The 26600-nt window shown below is 37.2% G+C and overlaps 1 protein-coding gene and 1 non-coding gene across 5 annotated transcripts; one reads left to right on the top strand and one right to left on the bottom strand.

The window, feature by feature from the left end:
• Window positions 1-26600, bottom strand: NFU1 (NFU1 iron-sulfur cluster scaffold). 4 transcript variants are annotated; one of them, XM_014836733.3, is made up of 9 exons: window positions 26471-26600; window positions 25638-25904; window positions 23428-23528; window positions 19164-19299; window positions 14487-14553; window positions 10985-11099; window positions 7949-8009; window positions 2796-2970; window positions 1-175 (listed from the first exon to the last, which is right to left on the bottom strand). In XM_014836733.3, the coding sequence occupies exons 2-9, from the start codon at window positions 25697-25699 to the stop codon at window positions 131-133; spliced, it is 762 nt and encodes a 253-aa protein (XP_014692219.1). In that variant the 5' UTR covers window positions 25700-25904; window positions 26471-26600; the 3' UTR covers window positions 1-130. The 4 variants fall into 4 exon arrangements, with proteins under 4 accessions (XP_014692219.1, XP_070368108.1, XP_044628557.1 ...); XM_070512007.1 differs by lacking the exons at window positions 25638-25904; window positions 26471-26600 and adding an exon at window positions 24313-24423; XM_044772622.2 differs by lacking the exons at window positions 19164-19299; window positions 26471-26600 and having other exon boundaries at window positions 25638-25770.
• Window positions 9566-9672, top strand: LOC123286773 (U6 spliceosomal RNA). The gene has a single exon (XR_006529576.2). It is a non-coding gene; the product is annotated as a U6 spliceosomal RNA (small nuclear RNA).

Genomic DNA, 26600 nt, shown 5'->3' with positions numbered 1-26600 from the left:
TTTATGTAGCATTCTCTGAAGAAAGGGCATATTTTATTAATCCTCAAGTTCCTTAGCAGATTAATAATAAAAGCTTGATATATATTATCAACAAGTCCAACTGCTGAGCCCAAAGAAAACTCAAATTATTTTAAGGTGAGTTTGCTTCTTTTTCATCTGATTCATCATCCATAACCTAAAAACAAAAAAACAAAGAGAATTTAATACTTAAGAAAAGGATTAGGAATTGCTATTTCCTGATTTTAATATTACTTACTTAACTGAAATACTCTACTCTATAACGATGTATGTCAATCCAATAAGAATAAATCTATCAACAGCTCCCAAAGCACAAAGTTTGCCTCATAACTTGGTATTCTAACAACATAAAAGCAAACTGAATGTCAGCAAATTAATTAAAGCACTGGACTCTTTTCCTGCCCCCAAAGAGGCTTCCAACAGCAGAGTCTCAGCTGGACAGAGAAGACTATAACAATTAACTAGTATTTCCTAGCCATAAGACCAATGTAATTGACGTTTTTTGTTTTTTTAAAAAGCATCTCACTTACTTAAATACATTCTGGGGGGCTATACCAAACTGTTACTGTACAATTATATATCAGAAAAATGAATCTCTAAAAAAAGTAAAGAAACAAAATATCATAGTAGCAACTAATTATTTTGGTCTTACTCAGATAAAAATTCATTTTAAACCTTAGAAAAATGTGAAGGCTTTTATTTCTAATAAGTGAAGGAAAATACTAATGAATACTTGAAGAAAAAAATGAAAAGATTAATATCTTCTCGTGAGTTAATATATTACTCAGATAATAAAGATCAACTCCCTTGGAGAGGAAAAGAACTATGTAAGCCTAAGAACTTTTTTTTCTCTTCACCGCACCTACTACAATTAAATGCTAATTCAAGTTTATAATCTGACTGCCAATTCATCACCCCACCCTAATAAATATGTTCCTTTGTCAATCCACCAAGTGTCAACTAATATAGTTTTTTTTTAAGATTGGCACCTGAGCTAATATCTGTTGCCAATCTTTTTTTTTTCCTTCTTGTTCTCCCCAAAGCCCCCCAGTACATAGTTGTATATTCTAGTTGTGGGTCCTTCTGGTTCTGCTACATGGGATGCTGCCTCAGCATGGCCTGACGAGCAGTGCCATGTCCGTGCCCAGGATCCGAACCGGCGAAACCCCAGGCTGCCAAAGCGGAGCGTGTAAACTCAAGCACTCAGCCACGGGGCCAGCCCCTAATATAATTTTTTAAAAAGGTATATAGAGCATAAAGGAACAAAAATAAATTTTTTAAAAACATCTAAAAGAACCTGGTTCTGATGTGAGACAATCAATGGAAAAATAATTCTCTCATAGTTCCTTTTCAGGGTTGAGTAAAAATGGATATTTACTTCCAAGAAATTGATATTTAATATTCAATCTCAGCAACACCCAATCCAAAGAATTTTGTCAATCAACTCCTATTTTAGGCAAAATATTCCTAAATTTGGAATATTTTCAAACATTTATTTAATACAAACTATGTATAAAACACTTATAACACATAGGGCTAAGGGCTGCAGAACACAAAGACCTAGATATGACTACAGGTCTCTCAAGAAACTTACCCATAAACATAAGGCTGAAACAGACACACAGAAAGAGGCTTTGGACCAAAGTAGAGCTCAATTCCAAGCAGAGGACTGATAAGGACTTCAAAGAGGAGATGGCATGTATTGTACCAAAAGGACAGATTTTAATACTACCCAGAGATGTGTAATTCTCAAAGGAGCTGAGAAGAGATTCCCTCTCCTTAAAGGCACAGAATTACCTGAAGACTTTTCTCAAATTTCTAATTTGCACACCCTCTTTCCCTCCGTGAGAACCTCTCTCCATAAGGCCATGCCTCTTGGTTGAGAATCATGCAATGAGGATAACTATTACTGCTGAGAATGGGCTTTGCGGTATTCCTTAGGTCTCTTGGGGCAGAAAAAATTTTGACATCAGGTGAGAGGTAAAGCTCTATAACTCTACTCGGTACTGTTTTACTGTACAACAAAGTACGATTTCTCAGTGAGCTTCTTGCCTGCATGTTTAAGAACAAGAAGTGGATAAATATGATGTAGTGGAGCTCTTCCACCAGACTTCCAAATCTCATCTGTAAAATTCCATGACGCTTTGAATCCCATTTTCATAATTCTTCTACAACCAGAGCAGCAGCATGCCCTGTAAATCTCAATTTCCTATATACAAAATGGAAATGACTCAGTAACACTACTAGGAGTGCTACTACTTAATATGCTGTGTTGTTAGAAGATTAAATGAGGTAATACTTGTAAAAATGCCTCGCACATAGTAGGTATTCATAACACAAGATAATTCTAAAATAAGGAGGAGCCTCTGGGGCCGGCCTGGTGGCAGAGTGATTAAGTGTGCGTGCTCCACTTTGGCAGCCCAGGGCTCACGGGTTCAGATGCCAGGCGCAGAGCTACATATGGCTCATGAAGCCATGCTGTGGTGGCATCGCACATACAACATAGAGAAAGACTGGCACAGATGTTAGCTCAGGGCCAATCTTCCTCAAGCAAAAATAGGAAGATTGGCAACAGATGTTAGCTCAAGGCCAATCTTCCTCACAAAAAAAAAAAGAAAAAAGAAAAAAAAATAAAATAAAATAAGGAGGCTTCAAGTCTCATAACAATTGCAACACAAAGATCCAGCCCTTGAAGAAAATGACGGGTCATGAATCTCTTTTCTTTTCAAATATTTATTTTAATAGTAAATCCGAACTGCCATATAATATTGACATACCTGTTCTACGCCTTCTACTTCTGGAATATAAAACTGCAGCATGTTCTGAATTCCATTCTTCAGAGTAATGATTGAACTGGGGCAGCTCGTACAAGAACCTTGGAGTTTCAGCTGGACGATGCCATCTTCAAAGCCTTTATAGATTACATCTCCTCCATCTTCCTGCACAGTTGGCCTGTGATCACGGAATATTTGTGATATATTTAAAAGAACAGAAGTTTTGTTGAAAAAATTTAATACAACTCAGAGCTTAGATTTTCTATTGGTAAAATTCACAAAGTCAGAGCTACTTTTATAATAGAGAACAATAGGGTCTGGCCCCGTGGCCAAGTGGTTAAGTTCGCGCGCTCCGCTGAAGGCGGCCCAGTGTTTTGTTGGTTCGAATCCTGGGCGCGGACATGGCACTGCTCATCAAACCACGCTGAGGCAGCATCCCACATGCCACAACTAGAAGAACCCACAACGAAGAATATACAACTATGTACTGGGGGGCTTTGGGGAGAAAAAGGAAAAAAATAAAATCTTTATAACAGAGAACAATAACTGTGGCTAGTCTCATTTGTAACATTTTTTTACTTTCAGATAAAATGTCAAAATTCATTCATACAAATATTTGCTCTATTAAATCATAATCTTGCTTATTAATAATCTTCTCTGGCATTTAAGACTTCAAATTTCCTTTTTTTTTTGCTGAGGAAAATTAGCCCTGAGCTAACATCTGCTGCCAATCTTCCTCTTTTTGTATGTGAGCCACCACCACAGCATGGCCACTGACAGACAAGTGGTGTAGGGCTGCGCCCAGGAACCAAATCTGGGCTGCTGAAGTGGAGCACGCCAAACAACCATTAGGCTACCAGGGCTGGCCCAAGATTTCAAATTTCCTAATAATCATAGCGATTACCTAAGATATACTCATTCACTGCTTTTGGGTGAACAGAGGGAGAAGGACACATTCTGGCTTTTTTTTTCAGGTAAACTTTTCATTGAAAAATGGCATTAATACAGAAAAATCCATACATCATGCTTGATCAATTCAATGAATTTTCACAACATGAACACACATTTGTCCCAGACCAAGAAATAAAACTAGCATCTCAGAAGTCCCCCTTGTGCTTCCTTCTGATTATTCCTCCCAACCAAAGGTAACCATTATCATAATTGCTATCACTATTGATTAGTGTCATCTGTTTTTTAACTTTATAATTTTACTTTTTTAACTTTATAATTTATAAATATAGATTTCATCTCGAAAGTACAGTATTTATTCTTTGGTATCTGGCTTCTTTTGCTCTTTATGAGATTCAGCCACATAGTTCATTCAATCTCACTGCTGCATAGTATTCCGTTAAGTGAATACGCCAGAATTTATCCATTCTATTGTTGATGGACATTTGGGTTAGTACGAATTTTGGGCTTTTACAAATAGTATAGCTATGAAGATTCTTGCAAATGTCTTTTGGTATACACAGATCTTACTACTGGGAATATACCTGAAAGTGGAATTGCTGGATCAAGAATACCCATATGTCCAGATTTCGTAGATACTGCACTGCCAAACAATTTTCCCAAGTTATATAAACTTACATTTCCACCAGCAGTAAAGGAGTGCTTGTTGCTCCACATCCTCACCAACAGCTGGTATTGTCAGTCTTAGTGATTTTAACCCTTCTAATGGATTGGCAGTGATATTTCATTGTAGTTTTAATTTGAATGTTCATAACGACTAATGGAGTTGAGCATTTTTGCATGATTAGTGGCCATTTGGTTACTGTCTTTTGTGAATTCCTACTCCAGTGCTTTCATGAAGAGACTGCTCCAGTCTCTATTTGACTGTTTGCCTTTTTCTTAACAATTTGTAGGTGTGTTAAAACATATTGTCATATATGTATTATAAATATCTTCTACTTTGTGCTTTGCTTCTTCCCTGGACCTGGTGTTTTTTGAAAAAGAGGAAGTCATAATTTTATTGTAGTACAATTTATATGTATTTTCCTTGATTTTTCTTGTTTCCTGTCAGAAAAAAATTTGCCTACCCAAAGGTCATGCAGATATTCTCCTATTTTAAATTTCCTTTGTGATTTCTTTGTTGACTATGGATCTTTTTGAAAAGCACTGTTTAGTTTCCAAATATATGAATATTTTTTAGTTACCTGTTAGTGACTGATGTCCAGCTTAATCCCACTGTAGAAAACAATATTCTCAATTATTTCAATCTTTGAAATTTGTCCAGAGTTGCTTTATGATTCAAAATAGTCTATTTTAGCAAATGTTCCATGAAAACTTGAAAAGAATAAATATTTTGTTCTTGTTGAGTGTAATGTTCTGTATGTGTCAATTTAGTCGTTTGTTAATCACGTGTATAAAACTCCTATCTTAACTCACCATTTTATATGCTTTCTCTATTGTTATTGAGAGAGGCGTGTTAGTCTCCCTCTATGACTGTGGATTACTTATTTCTACTTTCAGTCCTAACAAATACTCTTCATTTATTTTGAAGCTGCTATTAGATACATACAAGTTTAAAGTTAGTATATATTCCTGATAAAAATTACACTTTTATTATTATGAAAGATTTCTCTTTATCAGTAGTAATGTCTTTAGCTATAAAATAATTTTGTCTGATATCTGTATAACTAGATCAGCTTTCTCTTACTCATTCTTTTCATGCTATACATTTCTCCATCTTCTTACTTTCACTCTGTTTTGTGTCCTTATATTTAAGGTGTATATCTCATATAAGCAGCATATAAATGGTTGTTTTTTAATAACCAATCTGACAATTTTATTTTTTGTTAATCAACCTATGTACATTAAAATACAACTACTAACATCTTTGGGCTTATATTACCATCTTACTATTTTTCATTATTTTGGATCAAGTATTTTTTTATTATTCCATTTTTTCCTCTGTTGGCTTGTTGGCTATATGGTCTTTTACCATTCATTTGGTGTTTACCCCACAAGATGCCTACTTGGTTTCTTAGTCTCTAATATAAATTAGCACTTTTTTTTTTTGAGGAAGATTAGCTCTGAGCTAACTGCTGCCAATCCTCCTCTTTTTGCTGAGGAAGACTGGCCCTGAGCTAACATCCATGCCCATCTTCCTCGACTTTATATTTGGGACACCTACCACAGCATGACTTTTGCCAAGCGGTGCCATGTCTGCACCTGGGATCCGAACCAGCAAACCCCAGGCCTCCGAAGCAGAACGTGCAAACTTAACTGCTGTGCCACCGGGCCGGCCCCTAAATTAGTACTTTTATCAATTCCCAGATAATGCTAAGACTGTAGAACGCCTCCTCTTAAACTCACCACCTGTTACATTTTTGTCATGTATTTTTATTCTAGCTATATTAAAAGCTCTACAAGACATTCTAAGACCTTTTTTGTCATGTATTATATGTCTCTCACGCTTTTTCCTGTATTTTCCATTCTCTTTTCTGTTCTTCAATCTGGATATTTTCTACTGACCTCTATCCAGTACACTAATCTTCTCTGCAGCAGCATCTGTGATGTTCCACTAATCTAACGAGTTCTTTAATTCAGTTATTACACTTTTTAGTTCCAGGATTACTACTTCTATTTTTATAGATTCCAGTTCTCCGATGAAATTCTTCATCTTGTTTTCTATTTTCTTGAACATGTTAATCACAGTTATTTTAAAGGCCATGTCTGATAACTCTAATATCAAGGTTACCCATGGATCTGTTTTATTTTCTCTTGGTCCAGTTTGTAGGTATGCCTATGATTTGTAACTGAATGATGGACAATGTTCATGAAAAACCGAAGTGATCTGGGATTATACTACATCAGAAAGGATTCATCCTATCTTCTGGCAGCAGTTCAATCCACGGTAGACTCAAGCTCACTCAATACTGGACTACAGTTTTATAAGGCTTGGTCTACCACTGGCTTGCTCCCATTTCAAGGGTACAGTCCTCTAGGGAGCCCAGTTGAGAGGCTGTTTCTTGAGGCCTCACCTTCCTTGACAGATCCTAAATTCCAATTTTTGTCACCCCTAGCACCATAAATCTACCAAACTCTATTCAGCTTTCCAACTGCTTTTTGTTTGACTTCTTAGTCAGCTCCCCTACACAGCTAAGAATAAGTAGATACCTCGTGGGGAGAACCTCTGTAATTTTAGGCTTACTTTTTCTTAACTTTTCTTCTCTCTGGGATTTTGACCCTTTAAGTCAAAGCTTCATTAATAATCTAGAATTTCAATTTTTGTCTTCCCATCTCAACAAATTTTCTAAAAGCTAAATGGTTTCTGATTCTTAGCAGCTATGCTCTACACAACTTCTCTTACTCTAGCCTCACATGAAGAATCAGCAAATGCCCCAAGGGAAGCCTCCATGTGCTTCCCTCTCCTACAGGATCTTGTTTGCTTAGGCAGCTATCTAATTGCCTTCAAACCAATTATTTTTTTTTTAAAGATTCACTCCTGAGCTAACAACTGTTGCCAATCTTTTTTTTTTCTGCTTTTATCTCCCCAAGTCCCCCCAGTACATAGTTGTATATTATTGTTGTGGGTCCTTCTAGTTGTGGCGTGTGGGACACCGCCTCAGCATGGCCCGACCAGCAGTTCCATGTTCATGCCCAGGATCCAAACCAGCAAAACCCTGGGCCACTGAAGTGTAGTGTGCAAACTTAACCACTCGGCCACAGGGCCAGCCCCATAATTTTTCTTTATTGCATATTATCTACCCTTTCTGGGAGCTCTCAGCAGGATCATTGGTCTGCTACAAGAAAAAGTGGAAGCCTGTGGTTCTCTACTCATTTAAATTTATTCTTTATGGGCAACAGCCTGGAAACAGGGGATCCTTCTCTCCTCACAATCCTCCCAAGCACCAAGTCACTTTTTCTTTCAAAGGAATTTCCTATTATAACAATATCAAACCTAAATGGTGACTGTGAAAGACAAATTCCTTCATTGGCTATGTTTAGATAGATTGAGTGTTTTAAAATTTTGAGTGAATATAGAAAATGTACAGGCTTTAAATTAAATTGTTATGGTTACCTATCATGTTTTACATTAAGGTATACTTATTTTGGAACTCTACTATAATTTCATAAACAACCAAAAGTATACTGCTATAACAAAAATTGGCTCTGTAATATATTTACTCTCAGGTAGAAAGATGAGCACATACCGTATTCTGGTATCTAACAATTCCTTAATCATTGCCACAACTTCATCATCTTCTTCAGATCCTAGAAACAATGAAAAATAAAACATATCAACAGCAGAAATTTTATATCCTTGCAAGTACAAGTATTAAAACATGATGATTTTAACTTAACATCTCATTAAAAAAATAAAAGCATAGAATATGTAACTTGGTATGGTGATGTAAGTGATTTTGGGGAAATGGAAAGATCATTCGATTCTCTGAAGAAAAGTTAAGGAGAACTGATCAACTCAACGTTTGGTGATAAAGGTGGGTATACCGAAATAACTTGATCTACTGATGACGTTAGGGTTTGAATTTTTTGGCCAATAAATTTTTAAACTTTCATCATTTTCAAGGATTGAAAAGTAGCAGAGAGAGAGATTGTCCGGATTTTCATGGAAACTTTGAGACAAAAGGTACACCTACTTTCTAAATTAAGTTACATTTTTAATTTCTCAGTTTAGTGGTTTTCAAAATGACAATAATACTAAATAGAGATATAAGCCTCATGGAAATTTCCAAAAAGTCCTACAAATCTGAGAAAAAAGTTGGTTTTTTTCATTTTTTCTTTTTATTTTGTAAGGTTATATACTGATGTTCACTAAAGCCTTTTTATGGGTTTACAAATTTTTCTTTGAGAAATTTATTTACCTTTGGGAAAACTATAAATGTAGATAATTCAAATTACATTATAACAAACTAGAGTTCTGGCAACAACATAACAACTACTAACATTAAATTATATTAACTTTGAGACTTTTTTTTTTTTTTTTTAAAGATTTTATTATTTCCTTTTTCTCCCCAAAGCCCCCTGGTACATAGTTGTATATTATTCGTTGTGGGTTCTTCTAGTTGTGGCATGTGGGATGCTGCCTCAGCGTGGTTTGATGAGCAGTGTCATGTCCGCGCCCAGGATTCGAACCAACGAAACACTGGGCCGCCTGCAGCGGAGCGCGCGAACTTAACCACTCGGCCACGGGGCCAGCCCCTAGTTCATTCCTTTTAACTGCTGAAATATTTTTAAAATATTTCAGGGGCTGGCCCCGTGGCTGAGTGGTTAAGTTCGCGCGCTCCGCTGCAGGCGGCCCAGTGTTTCATTGGTTCAAATCCTGAGCACAGACATGGCACTGCTCATCAAACCACGCTGAGGCAGCGTCCCACATGCCACAACCAGAAGGATCCACAATGAAGAATATACAACTATGTTCTGGGGGGCTTTGGGGAGAAAAGGGAAAAAAATAAAATCTTAAAAAAAATAAATAAAATAAAATACAATATTTCAATAAATATGCTTCTACGTGTTGTCTTATGTACATTTATAAGACTCATTTAGGGTATATATGTACAAGTGAAACTGCATCATCTAAAGGTGATTATACAAATGTGTGTGTGTGTGTGTCTGTATCTTTATCATACTGGAGAAAGGAAAAAAATCATCAACTACAAATATAATAGTTACAGCTAATACTTGAGTTCCATGTGTAGTCACTCTTCCAAGTGCTTTCCTGAAAATAACTCATCAAAATAAGGTCCAAAAAGCACAAACCACACAGGAAAAGATAAATATACTTGACCATATTCAAAAGAGAAACTTCTGTGCTTGCTGCAGCAACACAAATACTAAAACTGGAATGATACAGAGGTGATTAGCATAGCCCCAGTGCAAAGATGGCATGCAAATTCATCAGAAGTTCCATATTTTAAAAAAAGAGAAAAGGAAAAATTTCTGAATGACAAAAGATGTCCTAAACATAGTAAAAAGATAAGGCATGGTTAGGGAGAAGATATTTGCTAGAAATATACATAACAAAGGATTAATACCCAGAATATTTTTTTTTAAAAAACTTGCTAAAATAAATGCAAAAAAGACATACAACTCAATTTTTTTAAAACGGGCAAAGATTATCAACAGGAAACTTACTGACAAGAAAAATAATGGCCAATAAACATATGAAAACCTTTATGCTCAGTATTAATGAAGTAAATGCAATTAAAACAAGATACCATTTTGCATTTAACATATTGGTTAAAAACAATTTAAAGGACACTAAGTGATGATAAAGATATAAGAAAGTTGAAATTCTTATAACTGCTCATTTGTATGTAAATTAGAACAGATTTCAATACAGCAATTCTGCTTCCGGGAATATACTCTAAAGAAACTCTCCACATATGCACAAAGAGACTTGTACAAGGATGCCCACTGCAACAATGTTTGCAATAGAAATTAGTACAAACAATTCACTTGCACATAAGTAAAGGAATAAACTAACTGTGGTTTATTCATATAATGAAATACTACTCAGCACTTAAAGTAGAACTACATTTTTTCAAAATGGATGCATTTCAAAATACCCAGCAAAAAAAGAAAAGTTGCATATAACACAAGTTATTCAAAATTTAAGAACAAAAACCAATATTATATATTCCCTGTAGAGACGTATATGTGTAGTAAAAATTTAAAAACAAACCAAGTGTACATACATCTCTTGAAAGGGAAAAGGGATGGGGGTTGGGGCTTTGGCTGGGTCTTAATACTTTATTTAAAAAGGAGTCAAGGGCCAGCCCCGTGGCCTAGTGCTTAGGTTTGGCATGCTCTGCTTCAGCAGCCTGGGTTTGGTTCCCAGGCATGGACCTACACTTTTTGGTGGCCACACTGTGGTGGTGACCCACATACAAAATAGAGGAAGATGGGCACAGATGTGAGCTCAGGGGCCATTCTCTCAGCAAAAAGAGGAGGACTGGTAGTGCATGTTAGCTTAGGGCTAATCGTCCTCAAAAAAAAAGAAAGAAAAATTTAGTTTTGTATAACAGATTCAATTTATACACACATTTTCAAAAGTGATGGGCAAAACTAGTATATCTGAAGTTTCATTTCCTCTGGAATTGGTTCTAGAGCTACATATGATACAATGATAAAAATCTGTACTCCTAAGACTTCTGAAATCAAGACAAGTGTGAAGAAAGTAGAAAAGTTAAAAAAAAAAGATAAATATTAGTTACCGAATATATTACCTGCTTCTCCTGAAGATGTTTCCTCAGTAACTAAGGGTAAGCCAGATGCAAAGAAATCCATGATTGTAGCATAAATATCTGGTTTCAGTAAATTCCAGTCTAACTCTTCACTTTCCTATAAATATGTGAAGAAAAATGGTATATTTCCACCCAAAGGCATAGACAAATACAAAACAATGCTTTCTATCTTTTAGGAATCTTTTCCTATATATATTCTGTGCTATGCAACAGCACCCATTTTTGGAGAATACATGTCAGTTTCACTTCTTAAAGGATCTGACTTAAAAGGAATTTCAGAAGACATAATCTTAGAACACTTTCCATTCATTCATTCATTCATCAAACTTGTTTCAAGTATGCTGTATGTACCATGCCCTATACAGGAGATACTAAAATGATTAAATGACATTTTTTCATGAAGTAAAGAGAGTTAAAATACTGAATAGATTCTCTGTGTTTAACAAGATGATAAAGAGATTTCCCATTCTTTTAAATAGGATATAATTACTTGATCAAATATACAGGATATCCCACAACTATTCAAAAAATTCAACTAACATATATTACTTAAGAATATTGAAGAAATCCAATGATGCAACTATAGAACCAAAACATATAATGTGTCTTATCTGTGGCTACTGTGCTAGGGCACTTGTGTACCACCAATAAGACCAGTATCCATAAGAAAGAATCCATAACTTTTTCACCTCTATATCTGGCCAACTAGTTGACTCCATAAAAAAAAGATAGGATTCTTAAATACCTAAATAGTGTTAACATCTGAAAAAAAGAAAGGCAGCATGTTTTGTTTTAGTTTTTTAAAGGATAGCTCTTTAGGAAGAAAACTATTAGATACAGTCTATTTAGACTCTTAGGAGGCTGTTAGCCAGGGTCTCTGCTTAAATACAATTAAACATTGAGTCTACAAGCAAAAGGGACTACTTTTGTCATGGATTAAGAAGCAATTTAGAGACAGCACACAGAAGGTAAGATAAATGGGCACTGCTATGGATACAAGAGCAAAACTAGTGAAGACGCCGTGTGATTGGGAATAGGAACTAATTCTAGGTAACATTTTAATAAATTATTTCCAAGACGGATCAGAGTACCTCAGATCTTCAGCAAATAGTGGGCTCTACTGAGTAGGGAAATATTGATAATAAAAAAAATATTCTGAAGTTGAATGAGAAAAAAAAGCAGCATATAAGCTGCAAATACACTTATACATTTAGTAAAAAAAAATATAAATGACGCATAAAGAAGCCCCTGAATTATCAATTACAAATCAGAAAGGAAAACAGGCGATCCTGAAGATATCAGGTAAATGAAATAGTCCATTGTGAGGAAGGTAATTCAAAGAAAAACCAAATCTACTATTCTACCTATTAAACATCAATGTATGTCCTAATTTGGAATATTATTTATTGGTTATGTCATTTCATTAAGAAAAAATAGTGGAGCTGAGAGATTTCAAAAAGGGTAACTAAATTATGAAGGGAAAGGGAAATAAAAGATGACTTACCAAAATCAAATCAAGAAATAAAATTGTAAGATATAATCACGTTTTCATCAAAAGAAAATTTTCAGGGGCCAGCCCCATGGCCTAGTGGTTAAGTTCGACATGCTCCACTTTGGCAGCCCTGCTCTGGTTCCTGGGCACGGACCTTAAGCACTCGTCAGCAGCCATGCTGGGGCAGCAACCCACATACAAAATAAAGGAAGACTGGCACAGATGTTAGCTCAGGGCAAATCTTCCTCAAGCAAAAAAAGAGGAGAATTGGCAGCAGATGGTAGCTCAGGGCAAATCTTCCTCACAAAAAAGCATACTTTAAAAAAACATATATATATCAAAGAAAGAAAACTGAAGAATAACAAAGACAGGCCAAACGTCTATAAACTGGTAAAGACTTGGGATTGGTTAACACAGATTTGCTCACCATAATCCTACATTTGGGGTAAACCACTTGTAGCCTGAAAATTCAGTTTAGGAAATTTTACATCATCATTTCCTTCTACAAAAATTTCTTTGAGGGCATACTATGTGCTAGGCATTGTCAGGTGAACTTAACAAGATGGACATTCTTTATCTTCATGGAGTTCACATTCTAGTGCAGGAAAAATAGGTAATAAAAATTTTAAAAATATGATGAAGTGTTAAGTGCAATAAAGAAAATAAACAAGGTAATGAGCTCCTGGAAGGAGTGCTACTTTCACTGATAAAGTCAAGAAAGGACATTTTGAGAATTTAGAACAAATAACACTTTAAGCAATAGGGAAAAATATTTTACAATTGGGATATTTGCAAGAACAACCATAGCCACTGGGATTACCACCAAGGAGAAAAATCATAATTCTCCTCCACACATAAATAGCTACAAGAGAATACTGGACTAGATGTAACATGTTGCTAACCCAGTATGTCCACTTCTATGATGCATCAAGAACTCAGAGTAATCCTTTCAAATTGCTTAAAAGGAGCTGAATGAAAACTTTTGACTTTGATGCAAAATTTGACAAGTGATTAAGTTCAGTGTATATTATATACCAATTAACAGATTTAAAAGGACACAGCCCAAATTTAAATAGTTCATTTTTCATTAATCTAGTGCACTTAAAAAAGAAACAGCCTTTTCTAGCAGATACCTCAGCTGTTGGAACGGGTAGCACATGTAGCTTGACTTTTTGACTTCTAGAGGCTAACTAAGTGCTGCAGAACCACACAGTCCACGGCTCTCATCTGTGGAGCTCTGAAGTGTTACTGCAGGATCGAAGAATGTGCAGACACCATGATACAAGGGCCCACCTTGAAAGGGGATATATATTCAACCATTCTGTTGGTCGAATATATATATATTATTTGGTTATTTATTTGCTTTTTTTCACTTTATCAATTTAAATTAAGAATTAGTAAAAATAATATTTGGAAGCCTAAATTCTAGCCCTGCCAAAGTTGAGTCTTGGCCCTGCCATAAGGTAGCTATAATCTTGGACATTGCATTTAACCTTCTGAAGCTCAAGTTTTTCTCTTTTGAAAAATGAGGAATCTGGACTACAGATAATTTCACCTTGAAAATTCTACTAAATAATTAACTTTAGAAACGTGAGGGGCCGGCCTCATGGTATAGTGGTTAAGTTTGCATGTTCCGCTTCGGTGGCCCGGGCTTTGCTGGTTCAGATCCTGGGTGCAGACCTACACACCGCTCATCAAGCCATGCTGTGCTGGCGTCCCATACACAAAATAGAGGAAGACTGGCACAGATGTTGGCTCAGGAACAATCTTCCTTGAGCAAAAAGAAGAGGATTGGCAACAAATGCTAGCTTAGGGCCAATATTCCTCAAAAAAAAAAAAAAAAAAGAAAAGAAATGTGAGAAGCAAACAATTTGATATTTTTAATAACAGCATGTGTAAAATATACCAAGAATGGAAATTCTAGAGAGGAACACCTGATTCAGAAAAAACTAAAAGTACTTCACAAATTATTTTATATAATCCTATGTTTACCTTTGTGACAGTGATGAAATCTGGTCCAAAGAAGACACTTTTTACTCCTTCAATCCTAAATAACTGCCTGTGAAAAAATAAAAATAAAATGTTTTATTATGGAAAAGTTTACACATACAAAAAGATAGAGAGAAAAGTCAAAGAACCTCCATGTACCCATCACTAGCTTCAACAATTATCAGCTCACGGCCAATCTTGTTTCATCCTCTTACCCTACAATCCAGCAATCCCACTCTTAGGTATTGACCCAAGAGAAATGAAAACATATGCTTCACAAAGACTTGCACATGAATCTTTATGGTAGCTTTATCTATAATAGCCAAAAAAATTCTAGAAATGTCCATCAACTGGTGAATTATTAAACAGACTGTGTATACCCATATGTTGTAGTATCACTTGGCAATAAAGAGGAACGAACTACTGATACACACAAAAAAGGATGACTCTCAAAAGCATTATGCTAAATGAAAGAAGCCAAACACAAAAGACTATATGGTTACATTTACACGAAACTCTAGAATAGGCAAATCTGTAGTGGCATAAAGAAGAACAATAGTGGGGCCACCCCGTGGCCAAGTGGTTAAGTTCGTGCGCTCTGCTTCAGTGGCCCAGGGTTTCGCTGGTTCAAATCCTGGGCACGGACATGGCACTGCTCATCAAGCCATGCTGAGGCGGCATCCTACATGCCACAACTAGAAGGACCCACAACTAAGATATACAACTATGTACTGGGGGGCTTTGGGGAGAAAAAGGAAAAAAAAAAAAAAGATCAATAGTTACCAAGGTGACAGATGTGTTAACTCATTTCACAGTATATATGTATATCAAATTATTCTATCATACACCTTAAACTTACTCAATGTTTTATGTCCACTGCATCTCAAAAAGGCTGGAAAACATTTTTAAATAAAAAGTCATTGCCATAAAAAAAAATGACCAGTGGGGGCCAGCCCCTGTGGCCAAGTGGTTAAGTTCATGCTCTCTGCTTTGGCAGGGTTTCGCCGGTTCAGATCCTGGGTGCGGATCTAGCACTGCTCATCAAGCCATGCTGAGGCAGCGTCCCACATATCACAACCAGAAGGACCTACAACTAGAATATACAACTATGTACTGGGGGGCTTTGGGGAGAAGAAGACTGGCAACAGACGTTAGCTCAAGTGCCAATCTTAAAAAAAAAAAAATGACCAGGGCATGGAGGTGAAGCAAGAGGCCTGAAAATGCAAAGGGAAAAGCGGGATCTTTTGCAGTGATAAAAATGTTCTATATTTTTATTTTGGTGGTGGTTACACAATTATACACATTTATCAAACTCACTGAATTGCATACTTAAAATTGGTGAATTTTATCGCATGTAAATTATACCTCAGTAAAGCTAATTTCTAGAATCCTGTGAGAGGAGAAGAGGCAGACTATAACTTGAAAAGTCCCTACAGGGGACTTTGAAATGCCTCTCCCTTCTCCAATCAACCATCCTTAGTATACACTCTACAGCAGTTTCCTTATTCCCAACCCTACGAATAAAAGCGGACACTCCAAAGAAGGTCATGGTTTTCCTTTTCTTTGTCTACCATTACAAGAGTGCTATCAAAATTGCTGTTTTTAAATTATTTAGGAATTTGTCTGAAACAATGTCATCTGAGTCATGTATACAACTACTCAATATTAAGTTTAAAAGTAATTATAGGGTTCTTGGTTCAGCTTATGATCCAATAAACCCAAGCACAGACCTTGGAGTAGGCCCTTTGATTGGCTCGGTACATCTGCACTGTTAGCAAAGCCTTTTTTTCCAAATGAAAGGACCACGCAAAGGAATCGACCTGATCTATGGGCCATGTCATGGAGACTGCTTTAGGCAAGAGTTCACAGGTTCTGTCCCTAAAAGGAGGAAAAAGCTGAAACAGGAGTTTCAAACATTATCATACATGCTTTGCCTTTTAGGTTACTTTCCTTGGGACAATTTCAACTTGTCAACATCCAAAATAAAATATGATACCCAGAACTGAACACAATATCCCAAATATAGTCTGACTTGTTCAAGGTACAAAGACTGTCACCTCTCTTGAGCTAGACACTATGACTCTGTTAAAGTTTGATTGACTTTTTTGAGCACTGCATCATATTCAACATGAAGAACTAAAAGGTCAGATTCTTCTACTCCATAATTGTGCTATTCATTTAAAAACTTCAAATACAAGGCTTAATATCTGTTCCTGTTTGATTTTATCTTATTTGCTTTAACCTATCACTCCCGCCTAGTGAAACTTTTTTAATTTCTCTGAATTTTGCCATCCAACATATAAGCAATTCCTCCCAAGTGAAAAACTGATAATTATATCTTTATCAATGCTGTTGATTTAAAAAAGTATTGAACAAACATGCCAACTACAGAGAGACAGAGCCCTTTCACATGTCACTAAAGACAGGTTTACACTCTGCTCACACTTCTTTGTCTTGTCCATAAGGAGAGGAAGAAAGAAGTCAAACGCCTCCCTGAAGTAAGATATACTACTCTCTATTCATTCATTCAATCAGTTACTCATTCATTCAACAGATATTTGAACGCCTCTGAGTACTAGACCCTGTACAAGCACTAAGGATACAATGATGGACAAGACAGCTGGGTCTCTGTCCTCATGAAGCTTACATTCTAGCTTACAGCAAAAACATTCTCTGGGAAAAAAACAACAAAAATAAGATTGATTTTGCTTAACTTTTAAGATAATAAGTTCTGTGAATCCAGGAAATAGGCTACTTTCAAAAGACTACTTTGAAATGGGCTTTTGCCAACTGAATATCAGACAGAAATAATCTCCAACTAACCTGCAACTGACTTAATTAAGGCCTTTTCACTTTTACATTTTTTAAAATACAAAATATGTGGACTCATACTTGATATAAACATTTCAAACTATACATATAAAGTGAAAATGCCTCTTGACCACTCCTCCCAAACCCTCTGTTACCGGTTTGGTGTGCATTCTTCCAGATCTTTTTGTCAGTGCATTTTTGTTGTTTGAGGTTTTTGTTTTTATATACATAATCATATTCTACTCACTGTTATGCAACTTGCTTTCTTTATTTAACAATATGTCTTAGAGGTCATTCACTGACAGTAAATATGGGTCCTCCTCATCCTTTTTATTATCTGCAGACTATGGATGGACAAAGTTCGCCTAACTCTTCCTGTTGATGACTATTTAATTGTTTCTAGCTCGTTGCCATGGCCAACAAGGCCACAGAGAGCATCCCTGCACACACCTTGTGTACATACACAGGTATCCTCTAAAGGAGTGTCTTCAAACCCACCAGTAAGTTGTGAAATAAACTATGTAGTGACCAGGATCTTATCTAATAAAATAAAACAGAACAGAGGAAAATAAAAAGAACAAGAAAGGAAACAGAAGAACGCATTTCACACTCCTAAGGTGAAAACTGTCCTCTCAAACACCTGTTTCATACATACATACACATGTATCTGTGTGTGTATACACACTTATATATGTATATCTGTGTACATACATATGTGTCTGTCTGTGTGTCTGTTCATCCTGGATCATAATATAAAACATTTCTTCAGTGTGGCTTATATAAAAAAGTGCGAAAAACAAATGCTCTAAGGTATATTCTGAGAAGTGGCATGTTTAGGTCAAAGGAAACGAGCATTTTTATCAATTAGAAATTTAAAAAACCATTCCTGAGATAAGCATATATCTGGCTTCCCTAAATGAGACATATAAAACGGCTGTAGTATAGAGATAGTTATCTAAGCTTTATTTTCCAAATATCCTTGGCAATCAGTATCAAGCTTAGGTTAACAAAAACTTCAATTGTTGCTGACTGACTCTAACATTTCTTTTTTTGGGGCGGGGGGGGGATTAGCCCTGAGCTAACTACTGCCAATTCTCCTCTTTTTGCTGAGGAAGACTGGCGCTAAGCTAACATCCATGCCTACCTTCCTCCACTTTATACGTGGGATGCCTAGTACAGCATGGCTTTTGCCAAGCGGTGCCATGTCCGCACCCCGGATCTGAACCGGCGAACCCCAGGCCACCAAGAAACAGAACATGTGAACTTAACTGCTGCGCCACTGGGCCGGCCCCCTAATATTTCTTATTGTAAATAATATCTCTAGCTATCAGTTAAACAAGGTTCATTCCAATAATTTCATCATTTATGCTTTATCATCTAAGATACATTTAACATGTGTTTATCTAGTAAATTTAAAAACTGTCTTTGCTGACTAGTCTGATATCTATTATCATTTCTAGTTCTGAGTGGAACATTTCAGAAACAATTCCATTTTTAAACATCCAGAAATTTATCCTTAAGAATAAAATGAGCAAGTTTTCATTGCTTTTTAAAAAGAGAGTTTTAAAAACTTAGGATGGATATTTACGATATTATCATTTTGATGGATTTTTTTTTCTTGAGTAAAAATACAAATTTTCATTTAGTTATGCTACAGATCTCTCAAATAAATCACTTTTCAGGAGAACGGTTTCCTAATAGCAATTCTTATTTTTCGTTATCTCTTAACTGAAAAGAAAATACAGTATTCCTTACACTGAAAAAAAATGCAGTGCACATAAAAATGCAATAGCTAAATATTGGCTGCCTTAACCCCAAAGTCAGTTATTTATGTTTCTTGGTAAAAGCAAACGAAAAATAGTAATATACCTAGCCAGAGGGGAGCGAAATGCTGCAGCTGGTGTGGGAAAATCCATGGTCCTTGTTTCAAGAACTGGTTTTCCTGGAATAAACTTTAAACTGTTGGGATTTGGGGTATCTTGTGTTTGAATAAACATGTATCTGACTAAAAGAGAAAAAAAGAAGAAAGAATGTTATTCTAGAAAAAACAGCAGTTAACAAATTTACAGAATATGGAGGGCTCATTTTCAGAGAACCAAAAGAAGTAAGAAAAATTAGAAAAAATAAAATAAGGCTTTATTCTCCAAGCTGACGAAATAAGAATTTTTAAAGACAAGAGAGAAATTTATCAATATATTTAGGATAACTGCACTGAATTTTATATAAATACTAACTATTTAGATAGCTTTGTTACTCAACAGATTCTAGCAATATCCTACACTTAAGTAGGAAGGTATAACATAATTCAAGAGTCTTATGCGTATTCAATTTGGTGACTTAGAACCAATGGCTATCACAATCACAAATCATCATCACTAGAATATTAAAACAGTAAAATGTTACATTCTCTTCTTTCCAAAGTGCTACCATTCTTTTAAAGACAAAAAATTTATAATAATAACTAATATTTACTGTGTGCTTACTTATTACATGCCAGAGACAGGGTCAAGTGCTTTAAATGTATTCAAGCTTTTAATAACCCTATGAAGAAGTATTATTATTACCATTTAACAAATGAGGAAACTGAAGCTTAAAGTAACTTGCCCAGTGGTATAGTTAGTGACATTATAAATTATCACATAAGTGGGAATCTATGCGAATTACTTTCTGGAATACTTTTGAATTATCTTTACAGGTTCTTTTCTTCTCTGTTTCTTCTGAGGCCATGTTTATATTGAGAATGAATTCATTACAGCAATAAAGAAAGAACAGAATCTTTAATTTCCTACCTTCCTATTATGATTATATAGCTTGTAGGACAAAAGTATAGTACTGGGGTTTTAACAGTTTTAAAACTATTAAACAGGCCCTGATTATTTATTATGAAAATAAATATTCTGACCCCCCCAAAAAAATTCTCATCTTAGAACAATATACTGAAATAGGTTAATTCATTGAGTAATTATCATGTGCTGGGCATGGTGCTAAGCACTGTATGTAAATTACATCATTTAATCCTTATATCCTGCCAAGGAGGCATTGCTTTTATCTTATCTTACAAATGAAGAAACTAAAGCTCAAAGTCACTCAGTCAGTTAAGTGATACAGCCAGCATCCAAGCCCAGCCAATTCCCCAGCATTGACTTGTGTAACCACAGTGCATACTGCCACTCCATGCTGGTAAGTGCCAAGCATAATAGGAAATATATTAAGATCAGTCTTCCTATTTTGTCATACTCCTCATACCACATATCTTAAGAAAGATAGTAAAATATCAAAAACAACAGTTTTATTTTAAATTACAAAGAGATTAAATTTGGCAAAACATATGGTTGGTATAGAAGTGCTTTTCTCAATCATTACAAGAGAAGATTCTAATCTGACAGCTCAGAGTTGTTTTTGTACCTTGCCATGCAGTTCCAGCTAACTGATGTTAAGTCATTTCCTTGGTGAAGCAAAAAATGAAACTAAACTCCTATACATTTTGCTTAAGTCACTGTCCTATAAAGATATCAGTTGGTGACTTGGTAACCAGGCAAATTCTAAAAAACAGAAAAATTAAAAATGATAACCTCAATGTGCAAGTACTTGATTTAAAATATACATACTTCCCGGGCCAGCCGGGTGGCGCAGCAGTTAAGTTTGCATGTTCCCCTTCAGCGGCCCGGGGTTCGCAGGTTCAGATCTCGGGTGAGGACATGGCACCGCTTGGCAAAAGCCATGCTATGGTAGGCGTCCCACATATAAAGTGGAGGAAGACGGACATGGATGTTAGCTCAGGGCCAGTCTTCCTCAGCAAAAAGGGGAGGATTGGCAGCAGTTAGCTCAGGGCTAATCTTCCTCAGAAAAAAACCACAAAATTTATACCTCCAACCAATAAATTCCTCTGAAAATCTGCATTACAAGGGAACCATTTTTGAGATGGAACATTAAAGAAAGGACTGCTACTAGTTTCTGTAAATATAAAGACAATAAGGTTCTTTTAACCCTAATTCTGACCAATCATTTCTTACGGTCTTTCTTAATAATTTATTGGTAACCAAAATCTCTGCACTCAATAGGCACTCTATCAATATCTGAAGAATTAAATCTGGATTTATTTTATTCAATCCATTTGTGTAAAACTATACACACAGAAACAAAAAAATTTTAAATATTTGAAGGTGAGAACTACAAACATAAAAAAATTTAAGACAGCATAATCTATATATACTGTCTGAAGTAGAAAATATATGACATCATTACATAAATTTTCTCTTTTCACAATGAACAAAGCTATTTCAAAAGAGTAATTTGACTAGATATTAACAAAATCATTCCAATTATAGTCTAAATTGGGTTTAATTAGGCATTTCAAACATGACTTCCAGGTCCATCATCCAGAAAGATGCCCCTGAAGGTGTTGTAAGGGTTACAAGAGGATAGAGAGACTGATCTAAAATAATTTTTCCCATTACGTTTGGTACTAATAGGTAATAGATAAATAGGTAGGTATAAGTTCCTCCCAAATAAAGATTAATGGTGCTTAAAGTCCATATCAAAAACTAAAATCAGGGCCAGCCCCCATGGCATAGTGGTTAAGTTCAGCATGCTCCACTTAGGCGGCCCAGGTTCAGTTCCCAGGCATGGACCTACAACACTGGGTTAGTGGCCATGCTGTGCTCGTGGCCCACATACTAAAAAAATAGAGGAAGACTGGCATGGATGTTAGCTCAGTGCCAATCTTCCTCAGCAAAAACAAAACAAAAGAAAAAAAAACACCTAAAATCAGCAGGTTTCCAATTTGAAAAACCTAGATGACCACATAATTCAGTCCTACAAAATTTAAAAGTCCAATTAAAGTAGCTTAACATGGAGTAGCTGAGTTACTCCATATTTATGTCTAAATTATTCTGTGATTCAAGCTGACAGGCAAGGCACTCATGTTCTTGCCCCAGTACACAGGGGAGGTAAGGTCTCTACCCAATCCAACTCATGCCTATAGCCAGAGTGAGTCACCTTCCAGAGTAAGGCCACAAGGAGACATTCAAGGTAGTGATGGAAATGGAGATGGGCCCAGAGCTGAATCTAAACTCTTACAGCTTCATAAGTGCATATAGGCAGGTGTTTACACACACACACCCTCCTCCCATGGTTCCCTAACCACGTGACAGTGTTCATATTGCAATAATCTTCTATCTTCAAATCTATTTTCACTATTAAAGAATATAAAAGTATGTAACATCAATAAGATTGTCAACAAAACGACAGCAATTAATTTTGACAAAAAAAAGAAAAACCACATTCAAAGTACTACAGCCTAAGGCCTAGATGAAAGTAGAAATTTACTGATTTTAGAGGTATTCTTATCAAAATAAGGAGAGTAACGGATGGCAACTAGACTTTTGGTGGTGAACACAATGCAGAGGTCAAAATATAATGATGTACACCTGAAATTTATATAATGTTACAAACCAATGTGACTTCAACAAAAAAATAAAAATATCAATTCTTGGGGCCGGCCCAGTGGCACAGCGGTTAAGCTGGTGCACACATTCGGCTTCAGCAGCCTGGGGTTCGCTGGTTCAGATCCCAGGCGCAGACATGGCACCGTGTGGCAAGCCATGCTGTGGCAGGCATCCCACACATTAAGTAGAGGAAGATGGGCGCGGATGTTAGCTCACAGCCAGTCTTCCTCAGAAAAAAAAGGAGGATTGGCAGATGTTGGCTCAGGGCTAATCTCCCTCAGGGGAAAAAAAAAATTGATTCTTCCACACAAAAAAATTGAGGGCAATAGCTTAAAATACATGATTCTTTGAAACACATTTGTAACTTCTTTTTACAATATTTTCATTTCAGAAATCATTTATTGAGCAACTGTATGTTCCAGAAGATGTGTTACACAAGATACTGAGATTTCATGATCTATTGAACACTGTGCTCAGTATTCTCAAAATTTAACGCCAAAGATATGTGTAAGCAAATAACTACAGTAGAGTATGATGGTATAACAGAAAAAAAATGCTATGTTCTTTTCATAGCCATCTGAATAGAAAATTGACAAATTCTAATCTTTTATGACCCACAGAATGTCATTCAAGCACAGTTTAATTAGCTTCTGAAACACAATTTGCTCAAAAAGATGAAATTTTACCTGTGTTACATACGGTTGCAGGTAGTGGGAAAAGTGGTCTTTGTACAAACTGATGCAGAGGCTGTTTCTTAATGGTGTATGTATTCATCACATGACAGAATCTACATTTAAAAACAAATAAAAATGACATTTTAAGACAATCTTTTAAGCTTGGTTTCTACTTCTCACATATTAAAAAAAAAAAAACCATAAGGAAAATAATAGCAAAGTCAAATTTTCATTTTCCATCCACATTATTTCCACTTCCTTAGGCAAGCAATAGCTACAAACAATTTAAAAACAAGAGCTCAAGGGGGAATTTACAGCCTCAGTAACTACACAGGATAGTGCAATATCCGGTATAAAAAACAGAAATGCATCTACGTTAGTGATTTATAACCTGGAGTCCCAGGTTCTTAGCTTTGCATTAAGGAGACAAAGAACCACAAACTGTTTTTCCCCTCTTTTTAAATTTTTAAAAATTAGGTAGTAGAGTCACATGGTTCAAAATTCAAAGGGAATTTTGTAAATACAGTGAAAACTCTTCCTCTTTTTCTGTCTCTACCACCATGATTCCTTAGAAAGAGATAAGCTATGTTACCTACTTTGAAAGGTATTTCAACGCTTCAAAAAGTCTAATAGAAAGTGTACTATTCTCCTCCAAACTGCTCAAGAAACCAACAATCTACATATGCTTTTTTATTGGAAACATATTAACCCAGTGTTGCAACTTTGGTTATTTTACTCTGATAGAGAAGTGGTGATTGGCTATTTTTTTAATGGCTTTGCCAAATTAAAAACAAAGGCAGAAGGGAAAAACCAATATTAATGGAAAAGGAAATAAAAGGAGACATTAGTAGTGAAATAGTTTAGAAATCTGATGCATTACTTTAAAATCCAGTTTACCTCAAAATTCTATTGCTATCCATTACAATTTTCATTTCACTGGAGTCATTATGGAATTTCAAGCATATATATGATGACTTCTTTTAAAAACATTTCTGTGATTATTTTCACCTGCAAACTCATTAAGGGGAGAGACTGTCTTCATTTCCTATGTCCCCGTAGCAGGCGCGATGGCCTCCGTTCCTCATCTCTAAAATGAAGTTAATACTCACAGCTCCCCCATAAAGACTGCTGCAAAGATGGATCCAGATAACGCAGGTAAAGTGCTTAAAAGAGGGCTAGGCCTAACCATTCAATAAATGTTAGCTGCCACTATTATCACTATGTGATAGGTTGCCCAGTAATTATTTACTGAATGAAGTTCAAGGTTTGGAGAGAAAACACTTTTATCTACAGCTCATTGTCTAAATCTTGAACAGTCTGGAATATGGAAATACACTGGAAAACCAGTATTCTTGTCCCTTCAGCCCAGGGAAAGGCAGCAGAATGGATAAATATTCGGACAGAGATGGGTGTAAACTAACAACATGGTAAAGGTAAGTTAAATTATTTCAGGGAGACAGCTACGCAGGTCACTAACAAAAAATCCTTCTGCAAACTTAACTGTTTGAGGAAATGCATTTAAACTTCAAGAGCATCCTTAGCACTAAACCTCCTAACACTCACGAGATCAAATCCCATCAGGCCTTTTTTTCTCCTTTTGTTCTAGAAGCAAAACCAAGGTATAACACCTACACAGCTCCTTCCACCTAACCAAGGTTGACAGACGTCGTCGGGAGGCCAAACTCAAAGGCAGGGCGCATGAAGCGGGAAAACACAGTGGGTGTAAGTGGCGGGAAGGAAATCTGGGTCTGGATTCTCATGAGTTCCATCCCTTCGAAGCTGTGTGACCTCACACAGGTCACGTCCCCTTTCTGGCCTGCACTGAGAAATGAAACAAGGTATGCTCTCCCATTGTGTAACTTTCTGATTTTGTGTTTAACAGGCAGGGGAGGGAATGTACGTGGTGAAAGGGCTGGAGATCACACGATTTTAAAGGAGCTCCTCCGTCTGGTCTCTACAGCCGGGTTCTGGGAGCCTCCCCGCTGCAGGGGCTCAGAGCCCGAGATCGGGCACAGCCGAGGCCGCCCGGACCGGGGCGCGGAGCGGCCTCACCGACCGCCGCCCACCTCCGGGCTACCCCTCAACTGCGCCGACGGGGCGGACCCAAAGCTCGGTCACAGGCACTTCTCCCCGCTGTCTGAGAAAGGGTGGGCAGGGCGGTGGCCGCTCCGCTGGCTAAGCTCGGCGGCACCCCTACACGCAGCTCCGGGCTCGTCACCTACCGCGTGCGCAGCCCCGCTGCAGCGGCCACAGCTTCCCAGCCCAACCGGGCCGCCGCCGCCATCTTTGTCCGAGTGCGCAGGCGCGGGACTGTCCTCCCCCGTACTCCGAGCCGCAGAAGCCCCGCGCAGGCGCAGGCGCAGGCCGGCCGGGAGCTGGAGAGGCACCGTGGGGAGCGCACCCTACCGGGCGCGGGCGGCGCTGCTGCAGATAAAGGGGGCAGGCTTGCGCCCGGCTGTTTGCAAACACTGCCTATCGTCTGTGTAGACCTGAACAAAGAGGGGGGAAAAAAGAAATCCCTGCGATGTTGTGCAGGCGTCCTCGGTAAGGCGGCACTGTACACTGTTATCCTACTTGCTGGGTGTTGTGCTTGCGCTGAGTGATTCTGCAGTTAGAATGCTGTTCCCCACCCCTAAATCTGCCTCACTGCCACTTGTAGGCTTCTAATCACCCTCCAGGCCCAGCTCAGTGACTGCCTCAAAAGACTGCCTGGAGCATCCGCTCTGAAGGTTCTCACCTTCCTCCAGCGAGCTGCCTGCCTTTCTCCCACGGGCTGATGTGGACCAGTGTGTCTTACCCTTCATTTGGGCTGGGCTTGTTACTCGGTCATCGTGGACCAACACGCATCGAGGACTCACCTAAATGCAGGGCTGCCCTTTGCTGTATAAACACAAGTATTGACTAGTTTCCAGAGCTAAGTACAAAAGCTCATTAACTATTCTTCCAGAACTTTCCTGGGGTATTCGGCTTTCTCTAGTCCAGGGGTTCTCAAAGCGTGACCTAGGGGCAGCAACAGCGTGGGAACACGATGGAAATGCAAATTATCTTGCCTTACCTTAGACCTACTGAATCACAGTCTCTGGAGATGGGGTCCAGTAATCTTTTCACAAGCCTTCCAGGTGATTCTGACGCAGGCTAAAGTTTGAGAACCACTGCTCTAGAAGATATACACACAGTACTGGTTT

This window comes from Equus asinus, chromosome 6 (genome assembly GCF_041296235.1).
Source record: "Equus asinus isolate D_3611 breed Donkey chromosome 6, EquAss-T2T_v2, whole genome shotgun sequence".
NCBI classification, from domain to species: Eukaryota; Metazoa; Chordata; class Mammalia; order Perissodactyla; family Equidae; genus Equus; species Equus asinus.
The sequence above is the reverse complement of the archived record's forward strand: the minus strand, read 5'-3'. Positions and strand labels throughout refer to the sequence as shown.

Coding starts and splice junctions, on each gene's coding strand:
- NFU1 (XM_014836733.3), bottom strand. CDS start 25,699: ATGGCGGCGGCGGCCCGGTTGGGCTGGGAAGCTGTGGCCGCTGCAGCG. Junction 19,300..23,427: donor TGCAACCGTATGTAACACAG/GTAAAATTTCAT, acceptor TTTCTCTTTTAG/TCAGATACATGTTTATTCAA. Junction 176..2,795: donor AAGTAGAAGGCGTAGAACAG/GTATGTCAATAT, acceptor TTTTGTTTTTAG/GTTATGGATGATGAATCAGA.